This window comes from Mauremys reevesii, linkage group 5 (assembly GCF_016161935.1).
Source record: "Mauremys reevesii isolate NIE-2019 linkage group 5, ASM1616193v1, whole genome shotgun sequence".
NCBI lineage: Eukaryota > Metazoa > Chordata > Testudines > Geoemydidae > Mauremys > Mauremys reevesii.
The window spans coordinates 136,382,962-136,397,916 of record NC_052627.1 but is presented as its reverse complement, the minus strand read 5'-3'; the positions used below and the strand labels follow the sequence as shown (position 1 = coordinate 136,397,916).

The window sequence follows — 14,955 nt, the reverse complement described above, 5'->3', positions numbered from 1 at the left end:
TGCACGGCAATCTCTCTGGTTTAAGCAGCGACTCTCTGTCACAGATCTGAGTGAGCACCCTTTTCTCGCTAGGAGGGGAATCCATGCCTGGATCCCCAGGAGTGTTTCAAGCTTCTGGAGCCTGAACGGAGTCCAGCCACTGCCCCGATCTTGGGGTCCCGGGTGCTCTCTCAGAACACAGATCTGACATCCCTCAGTGTTGGAACCTGCTGTCCAGCCACCTAGCCCCCTGGGTGCAATGCTGACCCTTCAGATCCTCTCTCCTGAACCTAAACGCACCCCTCCCCCAGAACGCCACTCAAGAGGTGGGAAGCTTCTGGTTTACAGCTGAACTCTCACTCAGGAATGCACAAGCTGTGAAGCAGCCAGCACACACATGCTTTGATACTCTTCCAACTTTTATGCTCTTCTTTATTTAATCATGTAAAGCCCTGGAGAGTAGAGATCACACAAAACAAGGGACCAGCCTAATCGTAATATCCCTCACTAGATCACCCTTCCCTTGGGGGATCATCTGTGGTCCATCAGGCAGGGTTCTCCACCCACTGGCCTACAGTGCCCCCGCCGCCGCCTCCCTCATCTTAATCTGGTGCAAAATAGCTCTCCCCCTCCATGATTTCCTTTATAGACCCTGCTTCTAGGTGAGCAGTTGCAACATCCTGCATGCCCATGGGGAGACTAAGCACAATGACCCACAAGGTACAAGGAGAACTGTCACTTTCCATCATCAAACTGGTTCCATTTCATAGATCCTGAAGGGCAGGGGGCCAAAGGCATGGGACATTGTGCAAGCGCCATACAAGTGGAAGAGAGTTTAGGGATCAGGAGGGACTGATCTGTGAGCAAACACCTACAAGGACTGGTTGCAACAGGTGTCCAAAATGCTACTAGTGAAGTTCGAGAAGATGTCAAACCAAACAAGGAACAGACCTGAGAAGCTGCTGTGTTTGCATATTGATGGGGCCAAGGTGCCAGCATTTTGGTATGGAAAGACGCAAGACATTCCCCATCTGATTCATGACATTGCACGCAATCTTGAGACAGCACTTTGAGAGGCCATGCGGACTACCTATGTGAAAATCCAATACTAAGGACGCCCTGGTTGCAGCTGCGGAGTTTGAACTCAGGACCTTTGGCGCTAAGAGCACAAGTCTCCATTGCCTGAGCTATCTGCCACTCGCCCACTGTCAGCGTTATGCTGTTCCGCTCGTGCAGCGACGTCAGCCCCCAGCCAACTTGGCCTGGGGCAGCTGGAATGTTGCACGACCCAACAGTTGGCCTGAAGGATCAAAAAGATGCAGGTCCGTTAGCTCAGAGGCAGGCGCTGACTCAAACCTCTGTAACTGGGCTCGCCACTAGAGGGCAACCAAGCCATGAATAGTGGATTACACAATAAACAAAGAGTCCTGTGGCACCCTATAGACTAACCGGTTTTGCAGCATGAGCTTTCGTGGGTGAATCCCCACTTCATGGGATGCTGCTTTTACAGATCCAGACTAACCCGGCTCCCCCTCTGATACCTGACAATAAACAATGCTGATGCAAGTATGTCACCAAAGCTACAGCAGCAGCTGAAGTCGATAAGGAGCCTTAGATGTTATCACTTATCTGGATACTTTAGCCAGCAGTAACGTGAATGTGAGAAGACTGTGTTGATTGGTGTCTCTGGAGAGAGCTGCTGCAGATGTCAGCAGAAGCTACGGGTTAATTAAAGAGCACAAGTGTGTGCATTTTATGGAAACAATTATTGGCTTGATGTGAGACACAACAGTGGTGTCAGCCGTGTTAAAGAGACGAAGGTTGCCAAACAGAGCTCTGCTGTGTTCTCAGAGGCACGTATGTGTTTAGGACTTACTCACCAGCCAGATCCCCACCTACACGCCATCGGTAATTGGTACAACGAAGAAAGCTTTAAAGAGGAGACTTAAACCTGTCTGGGAAAGACGGAGGGAGAAAAGGAACTGGAAAAACTGCCTGGAAGACATTTCAGAGCCTGCACCAGACGCCGCAGCCATTCAGTGTCTGACTTATGCCGGCTTCACAGGTCCAAAGAACACAAATTGTGTGTGTAAGACCGTACATCACTTCTGTTGCAGTTGTCCCAATCATGATCAGGACCCTTGTGCTAGGTGCTGCATCAACATGGTGGGACACTATCCTTGCTTTGGAGATTTTACAATCTCAACAGACAGCAGGAGAGAGGTAAGGATCCCTACTCCTGTTTACAGATGGGGAAAACTGAGGCACAGGGTAGCTTAAGGGACTTGTTGAAGGTCAGACAAGGAGTCTATAGCTGAGCAGGTACCAGGTCCCCCTAGTCCCAGTCCAGCACCTTCACCAGAATGCCACTCTTTGCAGGGGTCAGTAACATGCAAACACAGGAAAACCTCAAAATGTTAAGTTATACTTCAAGAAACTAAACACGGGTGTTGTATGAAGATGCTGCTGTCTCCTTCCTCTGAAGTATTAGCGATGGCCACAGGACACCGACTGGGGTGGGCCAGTGCCCTGAGGTGGTACCAAACTCTCTCTGTGCTCCTGAGGGCTTGGCTGGCTGGTTCTTGCTCACATGCTCAGGGTTGAACTGAGCAGCATCTGTGGGGCTGGGAAGGAATCCCTCCAGGGCAGATTGGCAGGGACTTCGGGGATATTCCACCTTCTTCTGCAGCGTGGAGTGCGGGTCACTTGCTGGAATTATCTTGGTATCTGCCCCTTGGTCCATCCGATTCTCTGTCCGTAGCACAGAATGGTTGAGTCTCCTGGGGGCTGTAATTCTTTGGTCTGAATCTTGTTGTTGAGTTAGTCTGCAGGCGATGTGGGTGCCCATACAGGAGGTCAGACTGCATGATCCCATGAGCCCTTCTGGCCTCTATGACTCCCAGGTACATGTCTCCATCCAATCCTACTTGGCCACGGTGACTAACCCAGGATCAGAGGAGGAGAGTCTCCAGCTGAGCAGTGGGGAGAGGAAGGCAGTGGGTATTGCACACAGAGAGAAGAGGGCTTTCCCACTGTCAGTGTGCTGCCATATGGATGGATGTTCCATGATTTTGGTGGGGAGAAGAGGCCAGAATGAAAGTGGAAGAAACTGGGAATTCATGGGAATTAGCTATAGTTAACGGCTCCACAGTGCTTCCAATACGTAAGCCTCTGTATAAAAGCCCAGTTAAAGCTGTCCGAGGGGCTAGCACTGCATTTCCACTGCACTTCCCAAGGCTTGTTTGCTTTCTTGTGTCTTCGTTAAAATACAACCAGGACTTGGCACACTCTGACTTTTGCGCTTGCTTTTTAAAAACCGCAATTGTGTATTAAAGATTCCCACCCCCGGTTAAGACGTTGACAATCTTAACCCTACCACCTTCAATGGCCTGCAGAAAAATGTGGCCTTGTGCCATTTTTGATTCTTTTTGAGGGATGCAAAGACTTGAGCAGTTTGTCTGGGCCGCTCCAGGTGACACCTCATTCCCATTTCGTTAGCCAAGTTGCCTCTTCGCAACTGATTATCACAGAACCATCAAATTCAGCTTTACACAATGTATTCTCTGTGCTCACCACAGCTCCAGATCACAGCTCTCGTCCCTACAACCCAACAGGGCACGGAGCGTTCCCAGCCTGTTCAATTCAGGTGCCAACGCTTGTAAGACACATCCTCCAAGATCCCCAAAAGTTCTCCAGCAAAACCAGGGAGAAGCAGAGCCAGAGCTCCTGAATCCTACGATACAGACAGAAGCCAGAAACAGCCCTTAGAAACAGGCTCACTGGCCGAGCAAAACAAGGCCTTACACAACTTGACGGCATCTGTCTATAAGGTGATGACTTTTGAACGTTGCGTCCAGTCAATTCCAGGGAACGATGGGCAAAACCCTGTTGAGTCTGGTGGAAAAAAAAAAATCAGAAAAACAGAAGGGGGAAATGGGGGCCACACAGAGCCCCCTGGCTCCTGGTTAGCAGAGCTAGCAGCTTCAGCCACCTCTGTAAAAGGTTATAGCTCAGAGAACCAGCTGGTAACAGCCACTAACACCCCCCATCTCAGCTCTGCCCATGCTCCCAAGGAAGTCTAAAATGTTGACCACCCCCCACCAGAGTGACTTACCTCTCAGCAAGAAAAAATACTGGTGGGCGCTTTGGTTTGCAGAGCCCCTGAAACAGGGAGGGGGGTTGTAGGGAGTCCCTGACAGAGTGAGATGGGAGGGTGACACCAAAGGGGCTTGTAGGGGGGAGTGGAAAGATGCTCGGAGCCCCCGGTGCACGCAACACGCGAGACCCGCTAGTTCCTTTTTTAAATCCTTTGCAGCTCCCCTTTACCTGCGGAGGGGCTCTTGCGACACTGGAGAATGAAGTTTCTCAGCGCGTCAGCTGCTTCACTTCCCCGGCAATCAGTGACTAAGATGGAAAATATATTGAAGTCTGCTTGCCGCTACCTGCTCAGAGCGAAGGCACAACATACCCACGAGCGTCCCGCTGTTAGCGCAATCCCCACTGCCTGTGAGAGAGGCTTTAAACGCTCAGCTCTTGCTCCGTGCACCAAGACCGAACTCATGAGAACAAGCAAAAGTGACTCCACCCTGATGAATCTTAGCCACACTTGGCACGCAGGGAAGTTGGAGACTCCAAGCCAAGAAATGAAGGACACGCACTACAAAACCCATCCCCCCACTGCTGCCTAACCAGAAGCCAACCCTGGGAATGGAGTAGGGATTCCCCACCCCCCACCTGGTGTTGCAAAGTTCTTGCCCCAGCATGCTATGTTGTGCAAGGCACATCTTCTGCCCCTTCCCGAGAGCCAAATGCAAGAAAGGCGGCACAGAACATGGTGCTAATTCAACGTGGGTTCTAGGCTTGCGTTTGCCACTTTGTGTGGTCTTGCTGCCTAACTTCTCATCTCACAATTCCACCTCCATACAGTGAAGCTAGAACATGGACCCCCACAGAAGGGCCATGAGGCCTAACTCATTGGGGTTTTAACCCCCAAAGGAGGTGCTCACATTCTACAGCCACAGAGACGGGTCTAGGGCCAGTCAGTGGGGAATGCCAAGGGCTGTGCCCCAGGGGCTGGGCTAGGGATCCCACCACCGGGCTGGGAATCCTGGTGTTTACACACTGGCTGATCATTTACCACAGGAAACAACTTCGACACAGAAAACCCAGCTCTCCTCTCTCTGGATACTCGCATAGCTCGCCGCCTTCGCACCCAAGAGCAAAGGTTTTCTAGCAAACGTTTAGTTGGCCAGTAGATACCACCCCAGCTGTACAACATACTTCAAGCTTTAAACACTCACATTTTAGCTGAAAAAGTCACATCAAAAAAAAAATCCATTACATCTCCCTCCCGCAAGCCCAACCATCACCGCAGAAGGGTTCTCTAGAGTATAGTTTCAAAGTCCCTACCATGTTCCCTAGGAGTCTAATTCCACACAGTCTGACTCCCTGTAGAGGCAGGTTTACCTGGACTCCCCCCAGCTTAATCAAATTTCTACCAACCCAGCCTGTGGCTATGCTAGACGTTTATTAGCCTGATGCAGCCCCACTACCCACAGCCACAACTGGAGAGTGAGTGTAGACAGCCACCAGCATTTGAACCATGGGTTCATCTGGCCGTGCCCCCAATATGAGTCCAGATGATATCGTGGTGTATCTACAGCCGCAGAGCGGCACCAGTGCTAGAACAGGGAGTAATTGAGAGAGAAAAAGATTCTAGTGCAGACAAGACCTCAAGTCCCCTATGGAATTCTTCACCTTCCCTAGAGTCTGTGCCCTTCAAACACCTGCAGTGCACTAGAATACTCCTACGCAGGCACCTTAATACTAGTCTTGTCAACTACACAGATTTAGTTCCTCTGATCTTTCTTCACAAAAAGAAATTGCTTGTGCATCTAGCTTCTCCACTCGCCTCTCATCCTTCCGGTCCTTGGGCACCTAGAACAGCGCTCTAGATCCCATCTCACCAGTGCCGTATAGTGAGGAGTTATCAGTGCCCTGCTCCATGGCATGACGACTCGCCATACACAGCCCAAAACTACACTTCTCTGCATTTCGACACAAACTCATGGCTGGTCTGCAATCCGTCACTGCCCCTAGGTCTCTTTCCATTTAAATTTCTCTTCCACCTTCATTCGGGTTCCTTCTCCAGTTTGCTGAAGGATTTTAGAGTATCGTGTCATTTACCTAAGTGACCCCCAAGCTGTTCTCTCATTAGCTAAATAACGGCACTAACGTTTGCCGCGGCTTATATCAGCGGAACCGATGGGGAATCCACAATGGTTTTAAAAAAGAATTTAGGCTGCCAAGAAATTAGATCCCATTTCAATCTCGGATTTGGATGCCCATCCCGCCCCATGCTGCCATTTTAATCAGCTTTCGATGTGTGGCAGCCCACAGCAGGTCAGAATCCCCTCCAAAGCAGGATACGGTGGTCTCAAATTCCTCCCCATACCCGCACAAAGTTAGCGTGATCTCCGCATGCCGGCCTGGAAAGCATGGCGCTAGTTTAAAGAGCTGGTCAATGTTCAGAACCCTTCACTACAGCTTTTCAGTACTATTTGGCTACAGGGTAAAATGACATTGTAGCCTTGTGTGTGGGACAAGGGCTTCTACTGCATTTGTGCGGCTCACAGCACAGTGGGGTCTTGGTCCAAAGGAGGCTCCCGGAGTGTCACTGCAGCATAAAATAACAAATGCGGTAACCAAAGTGGTGCTCTAGGCCATAAACAACCATTGCTTGTCTACACTCCAAGGAAGCTGCCAGGGACTGAGCTGCGAGATTGCATCAGAAGGTGGCCTAGCCAGCAGAATGCGACACACGTCAAGGAATGGCCTGGTACTGAACCCTGCTACTCTAGTTACTAGCAGCAGGTGTCATCTGGGGAAGTATTCCAGCCTCCATCAGACGTATCAGATTAGATCATCACAATGATTCCTCTTCTGGCCTTGGAATCTATGAATCTACCAGAAAAAAAAACAAAAACCACTTGCCCCTCGGCATAGCCAGCAGGTGCCCAGTAACGAGAGAGACAGGTAACAGCCCAGTGCAGTTGCTGCATACGAGCATGTCACCCACAAGCACCCAGAGAAAAGCCTGCAAACAGAAGTCCCCCGAGATGGGACATCTCAGTGAAGAGAGCCCCCCGCAATGCTCTTTATCTGGAGAACATCAGCCCACTCTCAAAATAGCCCTGTACTTACATACCAGCCAATTACCACTAAAGATCACACACCCCTCCCATTAGCAGGGCTAATTACTGGGTACGCACCCCTCTGTATTTATCTATAGTACTTAGATGGCTCCATCACCACAGCATCCGAGCACCTCATGATCTTTCATGCAGTCATCCTTGCAACCCCCTGCAGGGCAGGGCAGGGCTATTATCCTCATTGCACAGAGGGGAAACTGAGGCACAGGCAAAGGTTCTTGCTCAAGGTCACACAGGAAGTCTGTGGCAAAGCACGGAACTGAATCCAGGTCTCTCAAATCCTAGGCTAGTTCCCTATCCACTGGGCCACGCTGCCTCTCTACCATTCCCTTCCCCACAACCTGTGTTAAAGCTTACAGGGCTGCCGGTGGCACTGCATTCCAAGCAGTCCAGAAACAGCCTGCTTGAGGCAATCTCTCTTATCCACACCAGAAGCAAACATGCATTAGCTGGTAAGGGGCAGACAGGCAGGTTCAGGAACTTGAATTTCAGCAACACGCTTCATCCTTCAGTGACACTGCCAACCTGGGCTGGATATCGATTGGTGACCCAAAGGTGACTGGCTTAGTGCAGGGGTGGCCAACCTGCGGCTCCGGAGCCACATGCGGCTCTTCAGAAGTTAATATGCGGCTCCTTGTATAGGCACCGACTCCGGGGCTGGAGCTATAGGTGCCAACTTTCCAATGTGCTGGGGGGTGCTCACTGCTCAATCCCTGGCTCTGCCACAGGCCCTGCCCCCACTCCACCCCTTCCCGCCCCCTCCACTGAGCCTGCTGTACCCTTGCTCCTCCCCACTCACTCCCGAGCCTCCTGCATGCCGCAAAACAGCCGATCGGGAGGTGTGGGGAGGGAGAGGGGCTGATCCGTGGAGCTGCTGGTGGGTGGGAGGCACTGGGAGTGGAGCTGGGGGAGCTGACAGGGGCTGCTGACGTATTACTGTGGCTCTTTGGCAAGGTACATTGGTAAATTCTGGCTCCTTCTCAGGCTCAGGTTGGCCACCCGTGGGCTAGTGCATCACATTACCAGCTCTTGTGGCCACCCTCAAATCACCACATGTTACTGGAACAAAGCTCAAGATCACTTTGTGGACACGATTTAAACTGTCCTTCCTTCACGCACGCACTGGTTTCTATAGGGTTGCTCACAAGCATTGGGATGCTGCTGTTTTTCTCTAAAAATAATAAAAAGTACCCTTGAAGTGTTTGTTTAGAAAAGAACCATGAAAAGTGAAGTGGATTTTGCCAATTCTGGGAGCCTCCTGAAAGCTTGATGGCATCTCCTCTTTGAATGGCTTGAGAGGGAAACAAAGTCAGACACATTTTAAAAAAAAAGGGCAGGGGGGGCCTTCTGTAGAGAGTTTTTGCCTGCCTGGGCACCATTCCTTAGCAGGAAGCTTGAGCCAGCCAGCCTGCGCACGCGCACACAAGCCCACCCAGACACAAGGCTGGGAATCTATTCCAACACTCCTGAGAGCCGAACAGCTCACATTCCCAGCACTTCAGTAGGAAGCCTGGTGCGCCACGTTAATGTCTTCAGGGGGGAGGGGAGCTATTAGACATCGGATAAAAATTTTATTCCAAACAAATTGGGAGAGTCAGCAGGAGAGGAGGGGGAAAAAAAGAAAAAAGAAAAACCAGCCACGTCACAGGCTGACTTCGCTCAAATCCTTCCAAAGCTTTAGTCTGCCTCAGTTTTGGATGCAGCAGCGTGCTGTAGAATCCAGGTACAATCAGACAAAGCATCGCCAGGGCTCACAATGGTTTCAGGATTGGAGCCACGAGACAAGTGACAACAAGCATCCAACTCTACACTAACAGCCTTCGGTGATTTATTCCTGCAGCATCTACGTGCCCAGGCAGCGTGTTCCAGCTCTGCCCCCGTTCACGAGAATCCGAGACCACTTGGCACAAGGTCTGCCCAACCTGTTGGTCTGCTATTCCTCAGGCACCAAAAATTCCTGTCTCTGCAAGGCAAACCCAGCTACAGGTCCAGCACATCCCTTTGTTCCCCTTCTATGGGTCACCACTCGGTTTAGGACCAAGAGATTACAGGCCTAAGTTAAGGCACCAGGATCTGGGCTCCTATCCACTGCTAACACAGGAGTACTAGTAACATAATAGTTTGTTTACATCACTCATGCAAATGACTAGAATTCCTATACTCATCTCCAGTAACCATTCCAGTGGGAGTTCAAATATTTCTTCTTATGAGTCAAGCATATACCTATCTCCCCCCAACACAAATCATGACCCCTTTTGGGCTGAGACTAAGCATGGATGTTTTTAGGCTTGGCAGAATTCAGTTTTTACTTTTTATAATTTCAACCAGTAATATCGATGTTTATTTTGAAGCATTTTTTATTTTTATCATCAATTTCAATGTGCACAGCTGTAGGAAATTATGGAGGGCTCAGACATTAATTGCTTAATGACAGCAAATGTTGCGATTCAAAAAGCTAAAGCTTTCTAACTGTTATAACACAAACTGTCAATATCACATGTAAAAATATACTAAATAAATATCCTTAACTCAAATGCTAATTAGTTCTCAAGCACCATTCGTCTTACTTTGCCTCTCTGTACGTTTCGATCATGTATGGCAATTCTTTTCATCCGTGCGAGTGTACACGGTGAAATCGACGTTCACCGACATTTGCCGATAACAATCTAACCCTTCCAAGTCTAGACATTCTCAACCCAGGATCTATATAAAGTTACGAGCAGCTGAGTGAACACAGAGGGAAAGATTTCCTGCAACCTGAACTATGGCATTCACGGTCATGAGAGCAACAGGACCAAACGCCAGCATGCACCGGATTCAATTGGCCGTCCCAATCACCTGACCAGCAAGGAGGCCCAAGGGTCAGCCAGAGAGAAAAGTTGTGTGTGACTGGCCATGATGTTCTCATACCAATAAACAACCTGTCACTGCACGTTACGGTGGAACCTGAAGAGCCGGCATGTAACAAGTACCTGAAACACGCAAGGCAGGGAAGGAGCTAAGCAGCATGGAGCCTGGTCGCTGACCTTGTTCTTCCCCCAATAAGACAGACATGATTCTGGAGAAAGTGGGGCTTGCAGTTCAGTAGGAAGCACTCTGCCCTCTGACTCAATCCCCAAAACCTCTGGCCAGCAGGTAGCAAGGGTCCCTGTGGTGCAGGATAGGCTGTCTTTTGGGTGAAGATTAAAACAGCCACTGGTTATCATTGAAGACCCCATGTCCTGAGATGAAAAGCTGTTAGCCCCAGCGTCCAGGCCCCTTTTCAGTGCGGGATAATTACATTAAGGCACCAAGGCTATTGTGTCCCATTCAGAATTTTAGGCAGCTTTAATTATACTCTGCCAGTCTACAGCACCTTCCATCACAGAATCTCAGAAGAGCCCTGTGTGAATTAGGTTTCCACAGCCCCCCGCAGTGTAAAACCATTATCCCCACTCCCAAAAGTCAGCAGATCCGACTCTGGCTCTGCAGGCAGGATCAGGCAGCATAGAGAAACACTGGACAGTTAGTTTCTTTTGCTTTGTTTTGTAGTAGATTGAAGTGCATCAGCAGAGAAGGTGAGGGGCAGGACACACAGAGAGCAGGAAAGCTGCATGTCAGGACTGAGGTGCACCAGCAAATTTGTGGATGGGAGCCAAGGAGTTGAACAGCAGGGAGTGCAGTGGGTCAGGATTGAGGGGACAAGGGGCTGGCACACTGAGGTTTGTTAGCCAAGTTTAGTTGGGATATGGAGAGCTTGGGAAGGGGGGAGGGTGATAATTGCACAAGACCTGCCCACAGACCGGGCATCATTCCTCACGAGTACTGCTCTCACCCACAAGAAAAGTTCATTGGCCTTTTTGCCCTTTGAGCCTCACCGTGATTTCTCTGGCAGACACATGTAGGCAAAACAAAGGAAAAACCCACGAAAGGAAGTTCTGGCACTAGAGATGCACAAAGGTATTTCAAAACTAATGGCTGTCTGGTAACCTGCTGAAAGCCTGCAGCTGAGTTGTATTTACTGAGATTGCTCCTCTGTCACGTGCACACCTGCTTGTTGTGGTATGTGTGCTGGGTCAATAAAGCACTCCAAAGCCTAAGCCATCAGCTGGAAACCAGAAGTTCCCAGACAAGGAACTCCACAGAGAGGACAGAGGAGTAGATGATATTTTCAGTTGATAATACAGATTCTGACACCGTCCCAATGAACATGCTAACTCACTGCACGTAGGCCTGGGAGGACACATGGCTCTGGCCTCTACTATAGGCAATGGCTGCCTTGTCGGGGAATCTGCTTCCCCAACTGCGAGGCACCTTTCTGTTAGGTTGTGTGCAGCTCTCAGAACAGCAAGGAATCCTCACTGGGTGAGGAGGTTCATTTCCTTCTGCAGATGTAAGCCACTCTAGCAGGCTTGCTCGTCTTTAATGTTTGACCTACACTATTATATTGCATAGCACAGTTCAGTGCAACCACATGGTGGCAGTGGGGATGCAATCCCAAAGTCCTTGCTCCAATAGCAATGGTTCCATTTAGGGCTGTCGATTAATCGCAGTTAATTCACGTGATGAACTCAAACCAATTAATCACCATTCATCGCAGTTTTAATCACACTGTTTAATAAGTTTCAATTGGTATTCTCGTGTTAAATATTTTGGATGTTTTTCTATATTTTCACATATACCTTGTATTCCGGGTTGTAACTGAAATCAATATATTTGAAAACGTAGAAAACATCCAAAAATATTTAAATAAATGGTATTCTATTGTTTAATCATGCGATTATTTTTTTTTTAATCGCTTAACAGCCCTAGTTCCATTAGCTGTTAACGTTATAAGGTCTATGACACATGGTAGTCCAGTTGAAATTCCATCCAGGAGGGGGGAGGGGACAGTGGCTTGTGCATGCACACACTGCCTAACAGTATATTACTACACATATCAGCTGTGCTCTGCAGTTCTCACACCACCCCAGATAAACCAGACAGTACCTTAGATGAAAAACATTGAGGATCTTCGTTTTTCCAGTGCTGCAACCTTGCTCAGTGTCTATCTGATTTGCTTACCGTGAGTCAGTGCACATGGCAGCGGCTGGACTAGAAAGTGCTAGGACTCCAGATTAGCCCCTCAGAGCTTGGTGCTGAAGTTACCGCCAGTGAAATAGTTAACGTTGACATTTAAGTGTCATATGGGGGCACGACATACCTCACAGGGCTGCTGTTTCCAACTGTCTGCAGACGTGGGCACACAGGTCCCATTTGTGGTTCTCTTTTCACCCAGAAAGCCTAGGAAATTTTTAATGAAAGCTGCAATTCTGCAGAAACCAACGGGGCCACCTGGTGCAGGGAACTGACCAGCAACACCTCAGTCCATCTCCACATATGCCAGCAGACAGCACATCGACTGTCTTTCCGGGGTTCTGCACGAAGCATGCTCTCACCCAGTGTCACATGAGAAAACAGGCCTAAGCAGGGCTACAGGACTCTCAGATATACCCCCAAACTGGACTAAATAAAGGATTTCTGTTAAGCACACACAAAACCAGCAATGCCAAAGCCAGTTCAACTTCTCTTCCAAGAGTCTATGGCCATCCTTAGGCCCAAGGTTACAGACCAAGTGCCTTGCAAACATTCACCTCTACGGCCTAGCAAGGAGTGATACCAAGAGGCTCTGGAAGCAGCAGTGTCCACAGGACCATGATCAGGGCACAGCCTGGCTGAAAGAATAAAGCAGAAACATTTTTGGGGGAAGGGGAAGCAAATCTCAAGAGCTCCAAGTGCCTCCTGAGAAGAGGGTGGAGAAAGCCCTTTTACAGGGGGAGCAGATCCCTATGAATTTATAAGACCACCATCACCCAGCCCTATGCTGAGCTAGCAAGTATATTACATCACTTCTGGGCCTCTGGGAATCAGCGCAAGTCCTCGCCTTAGGCTGCAAGTGACATGCTACAGACAGATAGCTGCCCAGCAGCACAGAGAGGATGATCGCGGAGCAGCTTTCACATTTCTACTATAGTATTTCCCACCTCCACCCTTGAGTATGATAGTCCTGCCCCAAAAGGCTCCTGCAGGGAGATTAAGATTTGGAGGAACCTTCAAGGTGGTTAAAATAAGTTCAAATCATCCTAGGAGACCCATATCCCAGACTGTGAGTTCAAAGGTACGACTGTCCTTCCTCCACCAAGAAGGGAGGACACATTGCTAACTGCCATGACAGTCTCACTACAGTGCATCATCCTGTTTCTAGTTTCATCCCTTTTCACCCGAGAGCACAGTTAAAGCCACCAGTGACATGCTACTTTCTCAGCGATCCCACGAGAAGCTAATAATATGGACCAAAGCAGCTTTCTCTGGCCTCTGGCTTAGCCACAGCCAACTGTGCTTAGTTATAATGTTTAATCCATCACCGCACCGTGCCCAGCACACAAGCCCATTTGTGCTGGCTACGAGAGATGAAAGCAAGAGGAAATTCAAAACTTTTTGACAGCTCCAGACCACAACAGCCTGGAAAAGAGAAGCAGATTGGACATGGATGCTGTTGCTGTCCCCAGTGGCTCCCGTTCAGCCATTACAAAGAGAACATGCCAGAAGAGCAGAAGCTCCTGAGTTACCCTGGAGGTAAAGAATTAATTAGGTGTGTGCGCGTTACAGAAATCATTCAGACTGTTTAAATCTCATGGGGAGTCCTTGAGAATCTCTCACAAGTAAGTCACAGAGCAGGAGACCCAGAGAACCCCTCCCCGTCGGAGCCCATCCGCCAGGACCCATACAACCATGGCCCCTTCCTCAAAGGTTATGCAGAGACATCATCGCATTAGGCTGATTTTAAGTACCCAAGCTCACCATGCTCTTGGGACATGAGCCCCACTGGCTACTTGACAGCTCCCCTGCCATTTAATAAACTCCTGGGGGCACGGGGGAAAAGTCCTGCACAACATCTGCAGGGAGAGTAAGTTAAGGGTCTAATTCTACCAGGCCCCACAGTATTGGCTCCCGGCCTAGGCAACGGCAGCCAAATCAGGAGCTTCACTCTCCTTCTGTCTGAGGCGCTTTCTGTGGGAACCCACTTTGCCCACTGAACTAGATAAGGATTATGACAATCTCCCCTGTCACGGCGACATTCTAGGGCGACCAGCCTGGTTTGAGGGCAGGCTCGCAGCCAGGGCGGAGGGGTGGTAGTAAAAGTTAAAGCAGCATATCCTGGACAGCTCAGCCAAGGGATGCCATGTCCCCTCCTGTCCCACCCATTTCCAGTGGCACCTGAGGTCAAGCGGACAATCCCAGAAAAGGCAACCAAGAGCACACTGAGGAAGAGAACAGGAAGTGGTACCCAGGGGGTCCCCATGTGGGGAGGATGTAGGGGAGGGCAGACACCAATGGGAAGCCCAGGCAGGAGGGCTGCTCCTAGGAGGAAGGGGCAGAGCTGAGTGGACAGGGCTAATCCTGGGGACGGTGGGTATCCTGGAGGAATATCACAGGGGATGGGGGGGGCAACCCCGGGGAGGGGTGTTCCATGGAAGGGGCTGTTCACGGGGGAAGCAATGGGAATCCCAGTGAGGAGGGCTGGTCCTAAGGGGCTTTCATGGAGGAAACAGAGCTCAGCCTGATGGGGGGATCAGTCCTGCGGAGGACAGAGCCCAGAGGAGGGAGGCCAATCCCAGGGGAACACGATGGAAGGGTCTGCCTGGGGACGGGGGAGACAGAGCCCAGAGGAGGGGGTGGGGATGGTCATCCCAATGAGAATCCTGGGCAGGAGAACTGATTGGGGGTGGGGAGCCCAGAGCAGAGG

The 14,955-nt window shown here is 49.9% G+C and overlaps 1 protein-coding gene across 3 annotated transcripts in view; it reads right to left on the bottom strand.

Moving 5' to 3' along the window:
* Positions 1 to 14,955, bottom strand: part of PAIP2B (poly(A) binding protein interacting protein 2B) — a 41,463-nt gene that overhangs the window by 25,811 nt on the left and 697 nt on the right. Inside the window, exon 1 of one of the 3 annotated variants that reach the window (XM_039541820.1) lies at positions 14,010 to 14,129. The exons of 1 other annotated variant lie outside the window; for it this stretch is intronic. In XM_039541820.1, the coding sequence (XP_039397754.1) occupies positions 14,010 to 14,025 (16 nt within the window). In that variant the 5' untranslated portion in view covers positions 14,026 to 14,129. Of the gene's footprint in view, positions 1 to 14,009; positions 14,130 to 14,955 lie in introns of those variants that run through there. One more of the 3 variants, XM_039541822.1, reaches the window with a different exon arrangement.